We start from the raw sequence: 21,683 nt of genomic DNA, 5'->3' as shown, positions 1-21,683 counted from the left end.
TAATCAAGATATTTAGAACAAATAATATATATTTATTGGAATACAACTTTAGAATAGAAAAAATTGTAAATATGTAATACACTGTGTAATATCAATTACGTGTGTGTGTGTATGTGTGTATATGTGTGTGTGTATATATATATATATATATATATATGTGTGTGTGTGTGTATATATATATATATATATATATATATATATATATATATATATATATATATATATATATATATATATATATACACACAAAAGTAAAAAAATAGGCAGCACTCAAATTAAATGTGAAAAAAAAGTGGATACTTTACTGATCCTCAAGTGGCAACGTTTCAACGGTGACCCGTCTTTATCAAGACGGGTCACCGTTGAAACGTTGTCACTTGAGGATCAGTAAAGTATCCACTTTTTTTTCACATTTAATTTGAGTGCTGCCTATTTTTTTTACTTTTGTTAATTTGGCTGTTTGGACACTGCTGAATAGGTTTTGCACCAACTATTTAATTTTGGTAGTGCTGCCCTTTTTTTGATATATATATATATATATAACACACACACACACACACACACACACACACACACACACACACACACACACACACACACACACACACAGGCATGCAAAAGTTTAGACACCCCTGGTCAAAATTACTGTTATTGTGAACAGTTAAGCAAGTTGAAGATAAAATGATCTCTAAAAGGCCTAAAGTTAAAGATGACACATTTGTTTTGTATTTTAGGCTAAAAAGTAATACACATTGTAATTTTTTAACATTTTAACAATTACAAAAAGAGAAATGGTCCGATGCTAAAGTTTGGGCACCTTTGGAGATTTGTGTGCTCAGATAACTTTGACCAAGGTTTCAGACCTTAATTAGCCTGTAAGGGTTATGGCTTGTTCACCCTCAATGTTAGGAAAGGCCAGCTGATGCAGATTCCACAGGTTTAGAAACACATAGCCTCCTCTAACTATGTGCGAGAAAACAGCCACCATGGGTTCTTTTAAGCAGCTGCCTAGCACTCTGAAAATGGTGGAGGCCCACAAAGCAGGAGAAGGCTATAAGAAGATAGCAAAGCGTTTTCAAGTTGTCCTTTCCTCAGTTCAATATGTAATTCAGAAATAGCAGTTTACAGGAACAGTGGAGGTCAAGATAAGGTCTGGAAGGCCAAGCAAAATTTCAGAGAGAGATGCTTGTAGGATTGCAAGAAAGGCATATCAGAACCCCCACTTGACTGCAAAAGACCTTCAGAAAGATTTAGCAGATTCTGGAGTTGTGGTAATTGTTCTACTGTTCAGAGACACCTTATCAAATATGGCCTTCATGGAAGAGTCATCAGAAGAAAACCTCTCCTGCACCCTCACCATAAAATTCAGTATCAGAGGTATGCAAAAGAACATCTAAACAAGCCCAATGCATTTTAGAAACAAGTCCTGTGAATCGTTAGCCCAATGCATTTTAGAAACAAGTCCTGTGAATCGTTGAAGTTAAAATAAAACTCTTTGGTCGCGATGATCAAAGGTATGTGCAGAGAAAAAATTGCATAGAATTTCAGGAAAAGAACATCTCTCCAACCATTAAGCATGGGGATGGATCAATCATGCTTTGGAGTTGTGTTGCAGACAATGGCACAGGGAACATTTCACAGGTAGAGGGAAGAATGGATTCAATGAAATTTCAACAAATTCTTGATGCAAACATAGCACCATGTGTAAAAAAAGCTGAATTTGAAAACAGGATGGCTTCTACAAATGGATAATGATCACACACATCAAAATCCACAATAGACTACCTCAAAAGGCGATAGCTAAAGGTTTTTTAATGGCCCTCACAGTCCCCCGATTCGATCATCATTGAAAATCTGTGGCTAGCCCTCAAAATAGCAGTGCATGCAAGACGACCCAGGAATCTCACAGAAATGGAAGAATTTGCCAAGGAGGAATAGATGAAAATCCATCAAACAAGAATTGAAAGACTCTTGGCTGGCTACTAAAAGCGTTTACAAGCTGTGATATTTTTAAAAGGGAGTGCTACTAGGTACTAACTATACAGGGTGCCCAAACTTTTGCATTGGCCTATTTTCCTTATTGTAATTTTTTAAATGACAATATATAATTTTTTGGCCTAAAATACAGAGAAAATGTGTCATCTTTAACTTTAGCCCTTTTAGAGATCATTCCATCTTCAACTTGCATAACTGGTCACAATAACAGTAATTTTGACCAGGGGTGCCCAAGCTCTTACATGCCACTGTGTGTGTGTGTGTGTGTGTGTGTGTGTGTGTGTATATATATATATATATATATACTGTATATTTATTTATATACTATGTAATAAACTATGTGAGTGGCAAAAAACAGTTTTCAACAAATCATACTAACATTTGTGCAGTCTATGAATTTGTTCTAAGAAATAGAATTGCCTCCATCAGATCCTCCTTCATAGACGACCTCAAATCTGACCTAATAATTTTAAGGCTAGAGAACAACCTCTCTACACTAACTTGGGTTGGAGGCAAAGCTGTAACCACATGTGCAGCAGCATCTAGCAATTTCCGGGTATAAAGGAATTGCCTCATGCACAGTCAGTTTTGATGAACGGTTGAATTTTTCTATTTCTTTGAGAGCAAGTGAAACATTTTGCTGAAATATGGTCAATCTGCTTGCTATAGGAGATGGAGTGAAATCTTTTTCCTCGCGGCAACGCTTTGCCTGCTCCATGTCATCCAAATACTTGTCAAAGTCAAACTCCTCATCTGCTGAGGATGAAGATAAGGCAGCAGTAGCACTGTCAGGACCCAAGTCCTTGCACCTGGCAATTCTCCTGTAGGCCACTCATCCTAACTGCTGCCTCAGTCAGAGCTTCTTTTCCTTTAGTAAGCTGTTGATCATCAAGCAGTATACGATGACTTGGGTCCACATAAACAGCTGCCAGAAAAATTTTATTTTCCAATAGCTGTGTCTCGCTTCATTTCATTGAAGCAGAAATGCCATCTGAGATTAAACCTCCTCTTTGCGACAGGCAAAATAGCAAGTTCTTCCTCTCCCTTATGAAAATGCCAGGAGTTAAATCCTCAGCTTGTAATTTTTTAGTCACGGTAAATGGGTGATTAAGCAATTCCTTCAATTCAGCCACCTGTGTCCATTGACCTTCTTTTGGGGTTACCTGAGGGTTCGCCATATCTATAAGAAACGGTTTTAGTTCAAGCAATCGTTCAAACATTAAGTGCTGCCCCAACGAGTGGCTTGATCGACAGTTGCCCCTTTCCCAGCATGTTTCTTCAAGATGGAATCAATTTTAGGGGTTCTGGGGGCTATAACCAATTTCCTCACTTTTCCAATAAGATTTCCAGCATGTCCCTCTTGCAGACTATCTCTTATTTCCAGCTGCAGCGTGTGCACAACACAGCGCATGTGATGAATAGGAAAGTGTTTTGAAAGATCTATTTCTAAAGTATAATTTTGCTGTTCTTCTGTTGCAATATCTGTTTGTTCCTCAGTTACATGAACAGCACTGTGGCCTTCCATCTCAAACATACTGAATCCTAAATATTCTTCTAGCTGTTGTTCATTACTCTCATTCATCAGTTTAATTGTACTTATCATGTTTGAAGCATTGTTCGTTACAATAGCAAGAACCTGTTCTTTTTTGAGTTCGTAATCTTGCAGAACTTTTTCCACTAAGGCCTGGAGAAACTGGCTGCTGTGATGAGCTTTAGTATCTTTTACTGCCAGTGTCTTGGCAACAATTTCTTTGTTGTCACAAACTTATCGAACATTGATGGCAAAATAATTAAAAAAAATATCCCAGAAAAAGGAGTTAAAACTAGGTGATAAAAATAATTAAAGGTATACTCCAATAAAACTTGTAAGCAAAAAAGAAAGAATGAGCATCTAATACCATATGCAAATAGTATTTTATTGAATATATTCATAAGTTATAAAAAGATTTTTATTCATTATTTATATAAAAAAAAATTAATTAAAAATGTGAAGGACATAAGGTCCGACACAGTTACTATACTATACTGAGGAAGCCCAGGCGAAACACGCGTTGGGGCTGCTTGGTGTGACCGGTTACACAGATATTTTCGGGTGAGACCTTTTATACTATTCAGATTGTTCAAATAGATTGTGTGTGGATGCTAGTTTGGCATATGCTATATGTACAGTCATGGCCAAAAGTTTTGAGAATGACACATATTTTTACAAAGTCTACTGCTTCATTTTTTCTAATGGCAATTTGCATATACTCCAGAATGTTATAAAGAGTGATCAGCTTAACAGCAATTACTTGCAAAGTCAATATTTGCCTAGAAAATGAACTTTATCCCCCAAAACACATTTCAACATCATTTCAGCCCTGCCTTAAAAGGACCAGCTAACATCGTTTCAGTGAATTCTCCATTAACACAGGTGTGGGTGTTGATGAGGACAGGGCTGGAGATCAATCTGTCATGATTAAGTAAGAATGACACCACTGGACACTTTAAAAGGAGGCTGGTGCTTGGCATGATTGTTTCTCTTCTGTTAACCATGGTTATCTCTAAAGAAACACGTGCAGTCATCATTGCACTGCACAAAAATGGCCTAACAGGGAAGAGTAAATGAGGAAATGTTACATCAACTATTCTTCACTGTCCTATTAAGGGAATAGAAGAATCCAGGATAACTATAAACAGAAATATAGTGAGGAAACACTTAGCTAACCTAAATGAATTCAAGTCTCCAGGTCCAGATGAATTACACCCCAGAGTACTAAAGGAGATAGCAGAAGAATCTTTGAAAATTTGTGGAGAACAGGAGAAGTCCCAGAAGACTGGAGAAGAGCAAATGTTATTCCTATCTTCAAAAAAGAAGGTGGACCCAGGCGACTATAGGCTGGTGAGTCTGACTTCTATACCAGGAAAGATCTTTGAACAAATTATTAAACAACATGTATGTCAGTACCTGGATAAGAATGAAGTGATTAAACAGAGTCAGCATGGGTTTGTAACTAATAAGTCATGTCAGACTAACTTAATTTTCTTCCATGATAATCACTGATTACGTGGGCCAGGGAAATGCTGTAGATATAGTATATCTTGACTTCAGCAAAGCATTTGACAAAGTATCTCACACAATCCTTATTGAAAAAATGACTAAGTATGGAATGGACAAGGCAACTGTTAGGTGGATTCATAACTGGCTTAGTGATCGGACCCAAAGAGTGGTCGTAAATGGCTGCACATCCAGTTGGAAGAATGTCTCAAGTGGGGTACCACAGGGCTCTGTCCTGGGCCCTGTATTGTTCAACATCTTTATCAATGATTTAGATGAAGGAATTGAGGGTAAACTGATTAAATTTGCTGATGACACAAAGCTAGGAGGGATAGCTAATACTAGAGAAGAGAGAGAGAAGATTCAAAAAGATATAAATAAACTGGAGCAGTGGGCAGCAACTAACAGAATGGTTTTTAACAGGGAAAAATGCAAAGTACTACATCTGGGCAATAAAAATGAAAAAAGCATATACAGAATGGGAGGAATAGGGCTAAGCATTCATCCACTCAATGCCGACTTTTATTCCCCATTGACTTGCACTGGGGTCGGGTTTCGGACGAAACTCCGACTTTTTTTGCCCTAGTCGGACCAGTTTCAACTGAAACAAATTTTGTTTCATGAAACCCGATCCGACCAAAGTCGCTCAAATATACAGTCATGGCCAAAAGTTTAGAGAATGACACAAATATTAATTTTTACAAAGTCTACTGCTTCATTTTTTCTAATGGCAATTTGCATATACTCCAGAATGTTATAAAGAGTGATCAGCTTAACAGCAATTACTTGCAAAGTCAATATTTGCCTAGAAAATTAACTTTATCCCCCAAAACACATTTCAACATCATTGCAGCCCTGCCTTAAAAGGACCAGCTAACATCGTTTCAGTGAATTCTCCATTAACACAGGTGTGGGTGTTGATGAGGACAGGGCTGGAGATCAATCTGTCATGATTAAGTAAGAATGACACCACTGGACACTTTAAAAGGAGGCTGGTGCTTGGCATCATTGTTTCTCTTCTGTTAACCATGTTATCTCTAAAGAAACACGTGCAGTCATCATTGCACTGCACAAAAATGGCCTAACAGGGAAGAGTATCGCAGCTAGAAAGATTGCACCTCAGTCAACAATCTATCGCATCATCAAGAACTTCAAGGAGAGAGGTTCCCTTGTTGCCAAAAAGGCTCCAGGGCGCCCAAGAAAGACCAGCAAGCGCCAGGACCATCTCTTAAGTGTTTCAGCTGCGGGATCGGGCTACCAGCAGTGCAGAGCTTGCTCAGGAATGGCAGCAGGCAGGTGTGAGTGCATCTGCACGCACTGTGAGGCGGAGACTCTTGGAGCAAGGCCTGGTCTCAAGGAGGGCAGCAAAGAAGCCACTTCTCTCCAGAAAAAACATCATGGACAGACTGATATTCTGCAAGAGGTACAGGGAGTGGACTGCTGAGGACTGGGGTAAAGTCATTTTCTCTTATGAATCCCCTTTTCGATTGTTTGGGACATCTGGAAAACGGCTTATTCGGAGAAGACGAGGTGAGCGCTACCACCAGTCTTGTCTCATGCCAACTGTCAAGCATCCTGAAACCATTCATGTGTGGGGTTGCTTCTCAGCCAAGGGAATGGGCTCTCTCTCAGTCTTGCCTAAAAACACAGCCATGAATAAAGAATGGTACCAGAATGTCTTCCGAGAGCAACTTCTCCCAACCGTCCCAAGAGCAGTTTGGCGATCAACAATGCCTTTTTCAACATGATGGAGCACCTTGCCATAAAGCAAAGGTGATAACTAAATGGCTCAGGGAACAAAACATAGAGATTTTGGGACCATGGCCTGGAAACTCCCCAGATCTTAATCCCACAACTTGTGGTCAATCATCAAGAGACGGGTGGACAAACAAAAACCTTCAAATTCAGACAAAATAAAAGCATTGATTTTGCAAGAATGGACTGCTATCAGTCAGGATTTGATCCAGAAGTTGATTGAGAGCATGCCAGGGAGAATTGCAGAGGTCCTGAAGAAGAAGGGTCAACACTGCAAATATTGACTTGCTGCATTAACTCATTCTAACTGTCAATATAACCTTTTGTTACTCATAATATTGTTGCAATTATATTTCTGTATGTGATAAAAACATCTGACAAACACATAAAAACCAGAGGGCAGCAGATCATGTGAAAATATAATATTTGTGTCATTCTCAAAACTTTTGGCCATGACTGTAGATATATATATATGTATATCTAAAGTGGCATAAATGACTCTATATGTCTGGTACCATTGGTATATGTGAAGATATTATAAGGTTGTCTCCCTGATCTGTAATTATAGTAACTGTGTCGGACCTTATGTCTTGTGTCCTTCACATTTTTAATTAAAAATTTTTTTTATATAAATAATAATGAATAAATATCTTTTTATAACTTATGAATATATTCAATAAAATACTGTTTGCATATGGTATTAGATGCTCCTTATTGATGGCAAAATAGGTCACTCTGTGACGTGTGCAGGCATCCATTTTAAGAAACATGAAGCGTCTTTTGAGAGTCTTTTTAAGATCTTTTTACAGAGAGCACATAATAATCACCTACAATATTAGCATTAGTTACCTTCCTGTGCCAGAGATGAGCCAGTAGTACTTTCACTTTCTCCAGCTTGGGGCCCAGGAATCGGATCCTGTGCAGGGCAGGCACCCCTCCTCTCTCTGGTGAAGCCGGCAGAAGACAGGACAGAGGAGGGGAGATTGCCCCCTGCAGTCTGGAGCCGGTGCAGGACGGGAGCACTGCAGCAAACAAGTGAGTTTTGATAGGTGCGTGCCCCTGCTTCTAGTGGGGGGGGGGCTACGGCCATGATTCACACACAGCGTTTTTGCAGATCCGTTTTTTGCAGTAATATGCAGTGACTCTGGGCATCCCAGCAAAGTCAATGGGTTTCAAAATATGACATTCAGACACATTGTTTTGTGAGGGTCCATTTTATACCGACTCAACGACTTCAACTCCACAGCCCTGCTTTCTACAGTCTGGTATGGAGTCTGGACTGTCCCTTAGTACTATTAAGGGACAGGTTTTGGCTCTGTCAGTACTATTCCAAAGGAAATTGGCCGTTCGCTGACAGTTCAAAACTTTCATCCAGGAAGTGGCTCACTCCGTTCCCCCCTACCAGCCTCCAGTGGATCCCTGGGATCTTAATTTGGTACTCGACGTATTACAGTAGTCTCCGTTTGAACCACTGCGTGAGATCTCTTTCACATTCCTTTCCTGGAAAGTTGCTGTCTTGGTCGCTATCACTTCAATTAGACGGGTCTCTTGTCGTTCACGTTACATGATTTTTCACCAGGACAAGGTGGTCCTACGTTTGGTTCAATCCTTTCTTCCCAAGGTGGTTTCCGGTTTTCATCTGAATGAGGACATTGTGCTTCCATCTTTTTGTCCGTCTCCGTCTCACCCCCGAGAGCGGTCTTTGCACAATCTGGATCTGGTAAGACCTCTACGTGTTTATCTGTTCAGGACTGAACCTTTCCAGCACTCAGATTTTCTGTTCATTATCCCAGAGGGTTCACAAAGGGACCTTCGTGCAACCTGTTCTACCATTGCTCGATGGATCAGCTCCACCGTTCTGGAAGCTTACCCTCTACGAGGTAGGGTACGTCCACTGAGGATTACGGCACACCCTACGCGCTCGGTGGGGGGCCTCTTGGGCAGTGCATCAGGCGTTGGCCTCGCAGCTCTGCAAAGATGCTACATGGGCCTAAATTCATACTTTCACCAAGTTCTGCAAGGTTCACACCCATGCTTCATCAGATGCAAACCTTGGAAAAGGTCCTGCAAGCTGCAGTGACCTGAGCTCTGACCTGAGGGTACTATAGTTCTTCCCACCCTTGGGACTGCTTTGGACGTCCCATGGTTTCCTGTATCCCCCGATGAAGCGAGAGAGAAAACAAGATTTTGGGTTCTCAGCGTAAAATCTGTTTCTCTGAGCCTTCATTGAAGGACACAGCATTCGCCCTTGTTTATTGTTTATTGTTGTATCAGACTTCTTTTCTGTTAAGTTTGTTCTGTTATGTTTTCTGCTTCTCCTACTGCTTTCTCACTAACTGATTAGCTTTCTGCCGGTTGGTGGGTATATACTGCTGGGGAGTTGCTAACTTTTTTTTGCATAGTGGCAGCAGCAATAAACACCCATGGTTTCCTGTGTCCCCCAGTGAAGGCTCCGAGAAACAGATTTTACGGTGAGTACCCAAAATCATGTTTTTCATTTGTCATATAAATTTCTTGGAAAAAAAAACAGAATTTCAAAATGGCGCTTGCACAGTAAAATCATTCGGAATGCGATAGATGCTACTGCACAGGAGACAGTCAGCACCATCTACATGGAGGCAAATTTTATTTCCTGTAGAAAAATGGCGGGGTCTGTGCAGTAGCATTTACCGGGTTCTGAATGATGCTGCTGTGCATGTGCAGCCGCCGGTACCATTTTTTTTTTTTCCCTCAAGAAATTTATGACAAAATCAAATGAAAATATTAATATGATAGATCAAAATGCAGCGCAGGCACCTGCATGATGAATGTATTTTTTTTTCCCCAAACAATTAGATATGCAGTATGTAAAATAGGGGGCAGGTCAGTGAGGGATCAGTGACCAGTCGTAAGCCATACAGGTGCATATGTAAGCGGAGTACTACATGAAGACCCACTACAGGCCGCCCCGCACACGAGCATATCATTAACTAAAAACGGAAAATAGAGATTAACCCCTTAACGACCGCCGATACTCCTTTTAACCCCTTCCTGACGTGACGCCACATAAGCGTCATTAAAGTCGGTGTCACTCCGAGCTGCGCCGCTTATGTGGCGTCATGGCAGGATCACATTCCTGCGGTCGGGTGACCGGAGTAACTGAAATGTCACCTGACCCGCAGGTACAGGGGGACCTATACTTGACCCCAAGTGGGGGTGGCTTTGCCTCCCATGACTACGATCGCTCTGATTGGCTGTTTCACTTTCAACAGCCAATCAGAGCAATTGTAATATTTCACCAATGAAACTTGGTGAAATATTACAATCCAGCCGATGGCTGGAGCTAGGTGACCTCTGTGTCACCGCCCACAGATCTGATTGGAGCTAGCGTCCATGTGACGCTATCCCTCCAATCAGATGTGGAGGGGCGGTGTCAACTATAGATGCCCTCCCACTGGTACCTGCTGCCGCTGCTGATGACCCCGCCGCCATCACCACCCCCCGACCGCGATCTGCCGCCGCTGCTCACCGATATGTGCTCGTCTCTGTGCTATCCTGCCCCGCCCCGGTGTTCACCCCCTCCCTGCCCCAGCGATCTCCCCTTCCCTGCCCCGGCGATCACCCCATCAGGGTTAGGGTTGGGATTATGGTTACGGACGGGTTGGGGTGTTAGGGTCAGGGATAGGGCTGTGTTAGGGTTGGAGTTAGAATTGGGGGGTTTACACTGTTTAGGTACATCAGGGGGTCTCCAAGCACGACATTGCGCCACCGTTGATTCCAGCCAATTTTGTGTTCAAAAATGCTTCTGAGCTCTAACAGTGGTTCCCCCCACATATGGGGTATCAGTGTACTCAGGACAAATTGCACAAAAACTTTGGTGGTCTAATTTCCTCTGTTACCCTTGGGGAAAATAAAAAAAATTGCGGGCTAAAAAAAATCATTTTTGAGGAAAAATCACGCCCGGGCATTATAAACTTCGGTGAAGCACTTGGGGGTTGAAAAATGCTCACTGCACATCTAGATAAGTTCCTTGGGGGGGGGGGTGGGGACTAGTTTCCAAAATGGTGTCACTTGTGGGGGGGTTTCTACTGTTTAGGCACATCAGGGTCTCTGCAAACGTAACATGACACCAACTGACCATTCCATCAAAGTCTGCATTTCAAAACGTCACTACTTCCCTTCTGAGCTCTCCCATGCACCCAAACAGTGGTCCCTCCCACATATGGGGTACCAGGGTACTCAGGACTAATTGGACAACAACTTTTGAGGTCCAATTTCTACTGTTATCCTTGTGAAAATAAAAAATTGCTGGCTAAAAAAATGATTTTCACAGCTCTGTTATAAACTTCTGTGAAGCACTTTGTGTTTCAAAATGCTCACCACACATCTAGATAAGTTCCTTGGGGGGGGGGGTTTAGTTTAGAAAATGGGGCCACTTGTGGGGGTTTCCTCTGTTTGGGCACATCAGGGGCTCTGCAAATGCAGCATGACGCCTGCAGACCATTCCATCAAACAAAGTCTGCATTCAAAAACAGCGCTCCTTCCCTTCCGAGCTCTGCCATGCACCCGAACAGTGGTTCACCCCACATATGGGGTATCGGCCTACTCAGGACAAACTGTACAACAACTTTTATGGTCCAATTTCTCCTGTTACTCTTGTGAAAATAAAAGATTGTGGGCTAAAAAATCATTTTTGTGGAAAACCTGGGGGTTCAAACTGCTCACCACACATCTAAATAAGTTCCTCAAGAGGTCTAGTTTCCAAAATAGTATCACTTGTGGGGTGTTACTTTCCACTGTTTAGGCACATCAGGGGCTCTCCAAACGCGACATGGCGTCCGATCTCAATTCCAGCCAATTCTGCATTGAAAAAGTCAAACGGCGCTCCATCCCTTCCAAGCTCTGCCGTGCGCCCAAAGAGTGGTTTACCCCCACATATGGGGTATCGGCGTATTCAAGAAAAATTGCACATTGTGGTTCATTTTCTCTTTTTACACTTGTGAAAATAAAAAAGATTGGTTCTGAAGTAAAATGTTTGTAAAACAAAAGTTAAATGTAAGTTTTATCCTTCCACATCGTTTCAGGTCCTGTGAAGCACGTAAAGGGTTAATAAACTTCTTGAATGTGGTTTTGAGCACCTTGAAGGGTGCAGTTTTTAGAATGGTGTCGCTTTTGGGTATTTTCTGTCGTGTACACGCCACAGAGTCACTTTAGATGTGATCCCTTAAAAAATAAATGGTTTTGTAAATTTTGTTGTAAAAATGAGAAATCTCTGGTCAACTTTTAACCCTTATAACTTCCTAACAAAAAAAACTTTGTTTACAAAATTGTGCTCATGTAAAGTAGACATGTGGGAAATGTTTTTTATTAAGTATTTTGTGTGATATATCTTGCTAATTTAAGGGCATAAAAATTAAAAGTTTGATAATTGCAAAATTTGAAACATTTTCTCCATATTTTTTTCCATAAATAAATGCAAGTCATAGCGAAGAAATTTTACCACTAACATGAAGTACAATATGTCACGAAAAAACATTCTCAGAATCAGTGGGATACATTAATGCATTCCAGAGTTATAACCTCATAAACTGGCAGTGGTCAGAATTGTAAAAATTGGCCTGGTCATTAAGCTGCAAATTGGCTTTTACGCTAAGGGGTTAAACAACCACTAATGGATGGATTTCATCACTAGGTATCATTGTAATCGTATAACGGCGCCGATCTGACACAATTACTGTGCACAATTCTCCTGACAGGTTACCTTCAAGTAGCGTGGACTCTTGGTTCTCTGTTTTTCCTTCCAAAAAAAAAAAAAAAATCTTTCCAAAACTGTGCTGATGTAAAATAGACTTGTGAGAAATGTCATCTATGAACTATGAATTCTGTGTGGCATATCTATGATTTAAGGGCACAAAAATTAAAAGTTTAAAAACTGCAAAATCTTCAACATTTTTTGCAAAATTGTCATTTGTTTTCACACATAAACTCAAGTAATAGTGAATAAATATTACCACTATCAGTACTGAAGTACAATGTCAGGAAGAAACAGTCTCAGAATCAGTGGCATTCGTTGAAGCATTCCAGAGCTATAACCTCATAAAGTGACAGAGGTCAGAGTTGTGAAATTTAGCCTGGTCATCAATGTCAAAATTGGCTTCTTCATAAAGGGGTAAAAGGCGTTGGCCACCTTTTGGGTTCTATTTATGTTTTTTACTGAAATGCATGAATTTTGGGCTAAAAAAATTTTTTGCAGATAAGAGGGCTCCATACTTTCCTTAAACTTATCAGAGCAAGCTCACTGATAGATTCTCAGTCCGAAGATGGCCACTTCCCTCACACACGGACCATCTCTCCTGTCCATACAATGGCCACTTGTGAAGGAGCAGTGACCAGACCTCCACCAACTCCCCCAATAGTAACATACACACGTGGTCAAAATTTTTCGTGTCCCTCGTTTAATGACAGAAAAACCCACAATGGTGACAGAAATAACTCGAATCTGACAAAAGTAATAATCAAAAATCTATGCGAATGAAACTCAGGCACTGCTTTTCAACTATGCTTCCACAGAATTTAAAAAAAAAAAAAAATCATGAAATAGGCCAGGACAGAAATGATGGTACCCTTAACTTAATATTTTGTTGCACAACCTTTTGAGGCATTCGCTGCAATCAAATGGTTTCTGTAACTGTCAATGAGATTTCTCAACAGGTATATTGGCCCACTCCTCAAGAGCAAACTGTTCCGGTTGTCTTGTGTTTGAAGGTTGCCTTTTCCACACAGCATGTTTCAGCTCTTTCCGAAGATGCTCAATAGGATTTAGGTCAGGGCTCATAGAAGGCCACTTCAGAATAGTCCAGTGTTTTCCTCTTAGCCATTATAGGGTGTTTTTAGCTGTGTGTTTTGGGTCATTATCCTGTTGCAGGACCCATGACCTGCAACTGAGGCCAAGCTTTCTGACACTGGGCAGCACATTTCTCTCTAGAATTCCTTGATCGTCTTGAGATTTCATTGTACACTGCACAGATTCTAGACCCCCTGTGCCAGATGCAGCAAAGCAGCCCCAGAACATAAGAGCCTCCTCCATGTTTCACAGGAGGGATAGTGTGCTTTTCTTGATATGCTTCATTTTTCTGTCTGTGAACATAGAGCTGATATGCCTTACCAAAATGTTACATTTTTGTCTCATCTGTCCATAGGAAATACTTCCAGAAGCTTTGTGGCTTGTCAACATGTAGTTTAGCAAATTGCGGTCTGGCTTTTTTATGATTTTTTTTTCAGTAATGGTGTCCTCCTTGGTCGTCTTCCATGAAGTTCATTTTAACTCATACATCGACGGATGGTGACATCTGACACTGACGTTCCTTGAGCTTGAAGTTCACCTTTAATCTGTTTAGAAGTTTTTCTGGGCTCTTTTGTTACCATTCGTATTATCCGTCTTTTTGATTTGTCATCAATTTTCCTCCTGCAGCCACGTCCAGGGAGGTTAGCTACAGTCCCATGGATCTTAAATTTCTGAATAATATGTGCAACAGTTATCACAGGAACATAAAGCTGCTTGGAGATGGCCTTATAACTTTGATTTTTAACATGTTTATCTATAACTTTCTTTCTAATCTCCTGAGACAAGTCTTTGCTTCCTCTGGTCTTTGTTGAGTGTGATACACACCATGTCAGCAGGCAGCACAGTAAGTATCTGTAGCCCTCTATACAGGCCAACTCACTGATTCCAAGATTGTAGACACCTGTGATGCTAAATAGTGGGCACACTTTGATTTAACATATCCCTTTTGTCACATCACGCCAGCCTTTCTAGAAAACACCGGCGATTGTCTAAACGCTGTACATCATGTCCTCACTATATCTGAAACTGAACCTGTCAAAGACTGAACTCCTTGTGTTTTCTCCCGCTACTAATGTACCTATACCCGACATTGCCATTTCCGTGTGTGGTTCCACTATTACTCCCCAGCAACATGCCCGCTGTCTTGGGGTCATACTTGACTCCGAGTTTTCCTTTGTCCCCCACATACGATCACTGGCTCCCTCTTGTTATCTGCACCTCAAAAACATTTCTAGAATTCGACCTTTTCTTACTTTTGACTCCACAAACACTCTTACTGTTTCTCTTATTCATTCTCGTCTCGACTATTGTAACTCTCTTCTAATCGGTCTCCCTCTTACCAAACTCTCCCCCCTCCAATCTTGAATGCTGCTGCCAGGATCATATTCCTCGCCAATCGTTACACTGATGCCTCTGCCTTGTGCCAGTCATTACACTGGCTACCCATCCACTCCAGAATCCAGTACAAACTTATTACCCTCACCCACAAAGCTCTTCATGGCTCAGCACCACCCTACATCTCCTCCCTTGTTTCAGTATACCATCCTACCCGCGACCTCCATTCTGCTGATGACCTGATGTTAGCATCCTCAATAATCAGAACCTCCCACTCCCGTCTCCAAGACTATACACGTGCTGCACCAATTCTTTGGAATGCACTTCCCAGGTCAATACGATTAGTCCCCAATCCCCACAATTTTAAGCGTGCCCTGAAAACGCATTTATTCAGACTGGCCTACTGCCTCAACACATTAACCTAATCTATCCCTATGTGGCACAGCCAAAAGTTTTTACCATAACCAGGTTCCCCGCATCATGTTACCACATGCTTTATGCATCCATTAGCCCTCTGCATCTGTACTGTTACACACTTAACATTATGGCTGGTCCATACAATCAGGGCAACTGTTACCACACACCTTTCGTGTCTCCCTTTTTTCCTCATAGATTGTAAGCTTGCGAGCAGGGCCCTCATTCCTCTTGGTATCTGTTATGATCTATGTGATTATTGTTATGCTGTAATGTCTATTGTCTGTACAAGTCCCCTCTGAAATGTAAAGTGCTGCGGAATATGTCAGCGCTATAGAAATAAAGTTTATTATTACATTTTCATGGGTACCATCATTTCTGTCCAGGGAGCATGGTTGAAAAGCAATGTCTGACTTTCATGTGTTCTTTCATAGATTTTTGATTTATTACTTTTGTTAGATTCAAGTTATTTCTGTGACCATTGTGTTTTTTTTCTCAATAAACGAAGGGTACCAACGATTTTGACCACGTGTGTACCTGACGCAGGAGAGCTGCTTTTCTATTCGATGATGCTGTTGGGCAGGTCTGGAAAGTATGGAGCTCTTTTAGGGTATGTGCACACGGTGCGGATTTTGCTGCGGATCCGCAGCGTTTCTGGCCCTGCGGGTGCGCAGCAGAATCTGCTGTGTTGTACAGTACCATTTTACTCTATGTAAAATGGAAACCGCTGTGCACATGCTGCTGAATTTTCCGCGCGGTTTTGCTGCAGTTTCAAATCCGCAGAAAGAAATGACATGTCACCTTTCTGCGGATTCCGCTGCGGTTTACCATCTCCTCCATTGTAGAGGTGATAAACCGTAGGGCAAAACCGCAGGTCTTTTGACCTGGAATTTACCTGTGGATTTTACAAAATCCGCGGGGAGAAATCTGCAGCACCTAAAAACTGTGTGCACATACCCATATTTGACTTTGTCTGAGCTCCTCTCAGCTGATTTATGGCTGCAGATCACATTAAAGCTGTGTGTTGTGGGAAGCAGAGATTTGTAATAAATCCCAATTCCAAAAATAATTTTTAGCCCAAAATGTATGTATGAAAATAAAAATGGTCCAAGAGTGGCTAACCTCTGTAAATGATTTGTGAAGAGATAATGACTGGGTCGGTTAGGTGATCTCCAAAATGGTAGGATACGGCCTGTCACACTCTAAAAATGGCTCATGATTGGTTTGGGGGACATAACGGAGTTCGAGATGCAGACGTGGCCTCCAGATAGCAAGTAGGGTGTGCTGCACAAGGGAGACCTGTGCAATGTTAGACAGGTGGGCTTATTGGTATTACGCATTGTTACAGTATTGTCTCCTGTCTCGTTTAGTTCTTTCTTCCAGAGTCTGTGTGTGTTGGGATATTGCATCCTGCCCCTTACAGTGGCCATGTTGGTATGTAGGCTGCTGCTCTTGGCCAGTATGAGCGTGACTGCTTTCATCATGCGGCTAGTCATAGTGGCTGCCATGTTTGCCTGGTCTACTTTTGGTAAGTTTTTGTATCTTTTCCCCATCACATTATTTTAAATTATAAAATGAGCTGCACTGTCTTGTCACTTTTCAATCAACAGGTCAGCTGGGGTAAAAGTTAGGGTTAATGTGGCGGATGATTTGCCATATTTTTTTTTAATGTCCTATTGTGATATAAGTCCGTGTCCGTGCCTTAGACCCTACAACTTTGCCATGCAGGGGAGTACTCTGTAATGAGGTTATTGCAGGGTTTACATAGGCAGCGTTTCTGCGGCTGTTTACTCTCACTACATAATGGGGGCTATAAAAGGCTGCAAAAACAGAATTTATTATAAACATCTTTTACAGGTAGAAGAGTTTTAATCTCATGTCACATATTTACAGGACCACACACCATTTGTTAATGAATATTGTTGTAGAAGTTTTATTTTTTTTTACACTTTTCCTGATGACTCATGCAGGAAGCCCCCTATGTATATATAGACAGGGCAGCAGGATGGGTGCTTCATGGTGCCAGCAATTATTGAGAACTCCTAGTCAGTGAAATCTCACTGACTATTGCAGTATCCAGTTAGTGAGAGAGTACAGCGCCTTCCCGAGGTACCAAACGGTGTATGTTATGGATATCCTACCTTTTTATAGGCATCCAGATGAACAGAGCTGTTAGCCTTCTGTTTACCAATGTTCTAGTCTACACGGCAAAGCTGACAAGCAAGTTGTAGAAAACATGAAATGTGATCCTATGATTCATGTGCTGTCTTTTAATGCTGCTTTCTGAATTTCTAACCCTCTGTGTTTAATGCATGCTCAACTAAATAAAATGTAAACCCTCCAACTTGAGATTATTTTTTTTTTTTGCAGCCTCAACTGCCTTTCTAGCAGACAGTCAGCCACCCAACCGGAGAGCCTTGGCCGTCTATCCCATATTTCTGTTCTATTTTGTCATCAGCTGGATGATCTTAACCTTCAACCCTCCTCCCCATTAGTTCCGATGAGTTAGTTCTTTAGAAAGACTTAATAGGCTTGAAAAATGGGACTGTGTTGGTAAAATGAAGGTCTCTAAATTGCCACCAAAACTGAAAAGAAAGGTGAAAAAACCCACTGGTTTGTGCTGAAGTCCAAGGACCTTTTGGATTGGTTTATTTTGTATCTAGCCCTGTACTAGATCTATAGAAATCTATTATTTTCAGTACTGCCCATCTGCATTCTAGTAGGATGTACTTCATTATATAAGGATTCAGAAGCCCAGATCTGTAGCAATTTGCATTTTTTTTCTGCTGTACTGGAAGCTTTTACTAAGATACCTGTAATATAAAAATTCATTACACTTCACCATATGCGGTCCAGTTCTAGACCTTTGTTATTATCTGATGTCTTCACACATTCATTGTATACATTTGTATTTTTTTGCTTTTTTTAATATATATTTTTAAATATATCGGTGTCTCTAATTCATGACACTCTGCCAGTTCTGATCCACAAAACTGATCAGAACAGGACTTGCAATTAAAGTCTACAAGGATCCCTATAAAATAGAAGATGTACTTTGTACTTAAGAGTGCCATCTGTATTTCATGTTTTTAACTGATCCATTACAAGAGTTGTTCCACAAACAAAGCACATTTTAATTGATAGATCTTGGAATAAAAATTAGTTCCAGAATTGGATGTGATTAAAAAATGTTCATGTGCTGAGTTAATCTTATAAATATGCCCCTGCTGTGTAATGGCTGCTCCAGTTCTTGATTGGCACATCCCACTGATCCTAGCCTAGGTGAAAGCATAGCTTCTTATGGTAAGTGAGAATGCAGACAAAACAGCAGAGGCTCACAGCTGTTTGAGGGAATGCATTTCCCTGTCTGTTCTGTCACTGGAGTAAATGTTTCTGCTCTGTCATCAGTCTTGTGCACACATCATAAATTAAGTCGGAGTCACAGTGGTCACTTCTGTGAAAAACTGGGCAGGGAAATGTGTTACCTGAAAAAAAAAAAAGTAGGTGCACCAAGCCCCCCCCTGCTGTTTTTTTTGTATACTTAATTATAGGTGACATGCTTTCATCACCTAGGCAGAAGCTGTGGTATGTGCTGACCATGAACTGGAGCAGCTGTGCATGGTGAGACACAGCTATTACACTGTACATTGTACAATTACAAGATTATCTCCACACGGGAAGTACTTCTTTTTAAGACATCCAATTGTGGAACTTATTATTCCTATATCTGTTGATTAAAATGTACTTTGTTCGTAGGAAGACTCCTTTAAGTTTCAATGGATAAAATAAAAATAAAAAATCAGCCTACCTGCTTCAGTTTGTTAAATGAATTTTTTTTCTCATCCATATTTAACAAAACATATGACACACGGTCCAATTTTAACAGGTGTAAAATCATAAACGTGTGCATTGTCGCCTTACACATTTCCTGTGCAGAGCAAAAATCATAGGATTGTGAAAAGACAGTTAAATTTTTGCACAAAAAAGGACAATTGAGTATATCCTATAAATGAAAACTGTCTTTATTGCTTTAGACACTATGCTGGGATCACCAGATGAGGCTTCAGAGCAAAGTTCACAACTACTGAAACTCCCAATGAGACTGAAGTGTTTAGATACAGGAAGGCCATGTAATAATCTGAACAAACCAGTAGAGGGCTGCACAAGAGCTGGTTTCATGTCTGTCTAGCTTTATATCTGGCTGTATCTACACTTTATATAGGGGTCTTGTACATATGGAGCACAGGCAGAATGAAGGCAAAGATGAATAACAATTCATAGAAGAATCTGTGCTTTTAAAAGGTCTGCATTGCTTTCTGATGAGCAAACGTACTGGAATAAGGTGTTATGACAGCATGCTCGGGTGCTGAGTGATTTCGGCATGCTCGAATAATATGTTTGAGTCTAGCAGCTGTTTGACAGCCACAACACATGCAGAGATTGGTGTTTATTATTATACGAGTATGCTGAAGACACTCTTGTTAGCACCCAAGCATGCCGGGATAACACGTTATCAGTCGCTCATCACTATTGCTTGCTCCTCCCATACAGGGCCTATTGAGTATATTCAGTTACTACTGGGCATATTTCTTTCTTAGGGTGTTAGCGCATTTGGAGAGTGGTCGGCTGTGAATTTCTTTAAATATGATTTGTTTTAAATTAAATGGTATAATGCAATCTATATTTATAATTTATTAAACTTTTTTAATACAATAATGTGTGTTTGTTTTGAAATTACAAAGAAAAGATAATAGAGAATGAAGGTAAGAGATAATGTCCTCCTAAATAGGTGTGTCACATAATAGCTGTGCACTGCAGGTAGATGCAGAGTAATGCAAATTCCACTAGATGGCAGCAGAGTGGAGAGTGAGCTGAAATCCTGCTCAGAGCAGACCAGCAGCACTCCAGCGAGGCTACCACCAGGTGGCAGCAGAGTTGTCAGAAAACCGGGTCGATACCAGAGAGTTACGTAGTACAAAGGGGAATTCCAAACACAGAGTCAGAGGAGCGCCAAAAGGTCAGTGCCGGTCAGTAGCAGAGGTATCAGAAGGAAGAGACAGAATCAGGTCAGAGCCAAAGACGAGTCGAGTACAGGGGAATCAAAACACAGAGGGACACACAGAGTCGGGACGGGAAGGAGAGGGTGCACAGACACAAGTAGGGTTAGCTAAATGGAGCAGGACAATTCAGTGGTTCACCAGAGCCCAGCCACACACGCCGTAGGCAGCAAATTTAACTGGCACTGCCTGCAGGATGCAGCACAGAGATATAGCAGACCCTGACACAGGAACGAAGCAGAGAAGGTTAACCCCTGACATGACCAGACTGGGAAAGGAGAGAAGATCAAAACCCGGACTGGATCATGACAGTACCCTCTCAAGGGGGGGAGCACCGGACCCCCAGGTTTCCCAGAATAATGTGCATGAAAAGACCCAACCGATCAGCATGGACTGATCGCGCCAGGACCCAAGATCGATCCTCGGGACCATAACCCCCTCCAATGTACCAAGTACTGAAGCGTACTGCGAACCATCCGAGAGTCAATACGTTCAACCTCATACTTAGTTTGTCCTTCCACAGAAACAGGAAGCGGAGACGGTGTAAACAGTTTGAGAAGAGACTTATGGAACACATTGGGGATACGAAGCGACTTAGATAAGCTTAAACGAAAGGCTACTGGGTTGACATCCTCAATGATCTCGTAAGGACCAATAAACTTGGGACCCAGCTTAACGGAGGGAAGTAGGGAAGTTTCAGACTTATGTTCTTGGTAGACAACCACACTTTATCTCCCACCAGAAACTTAGATCCTACAGATCGTCGCTTATCAGGAAAATGTTTGCCCTGAGCTACCCCAATGTTCTTCTGGTTCTCCCTCCAAACCTCCCCCAACTGTTCGACATATCAGCCCCATGGCACTCGAACCCAACCTGGAAAATTCACCAAAATGGGGGCGAAAAACAGGTGTCAGTGAGCTGATTAACCCGATTATTAAATGTGAACTCGGCCACGGGCAGTAAGGAACACCAATCATCCTGCTGGGACGTGGCAAGACACCGCAAAATCTGTTCTAGTGACTGGTCCTCTCCGTCTGACCGCTGTTCTCGAGATGGTAGGCAGAGGAGGTCAAGCAAATAACCAATCTTGTAAAACGCCCTCCAAAATGAAGGCACGATTTGCAACTAAACACCAAATTTAGAGGCACACCAAGCAACCGCACAACGTGCTCAAACAATTTAGATAATGTTACTGCGTTAGGTAGTCCTGCCAAACAAAATACGCCTGTTTGCTCAATCTGTCAACCACCACCCAGACCACTGCTCT

General features: G+C 41.4%; 1 protein-coding gene across 1 annotated transcript in view; it reads left to right on the top strand.

The window, feature by feature from the left end:
• YIPF6 (Yip1 domain family member 6) overlaps positions 1–20,075 on the top strand; it is a 69,478-nt gene extending 49,403 nt beyond the window's left edge. Inside the window, exons 6-7 of the mRNA XM_073558334.1 lie at positions 16,730–16,887; positions 17,730–20,075. Coding sequence (XP_073414435.1) covers positions 16,730–16,887; positions 17,730–17,854 — 283 coding nt within the window. The 3' untranslated portion in view covers positions 17,855–20,075. The remainder of the gene's footprint in view (positions 1–16,729; positions 16,888–17,729) is intronic.
• Positions 20,076–21,683: the final 1,608 nt, after the last annotated feature.

The sequence above is a fragment of the Dendrobates tinctorius genome, unplaced genomic scaffold, assembly GCF_039654945.1.
Source record: "Dendrobates tinctorius isolate UK_male_01 unplaced genomic scaffold, ASM3965494v1 ptg000013l, whole genome shotgun sequence".
NCBI classification, from domain to species: domain Eukaryota; kingdom Metazoa; phylum Chordata; class Amphibia; order Anura; family Dendrobatidae; genus Dendrobates; species Dendrobates tinctorius.
This window is presented reverse-complemented; position numbering and strand designations above follow the sequence as displayed.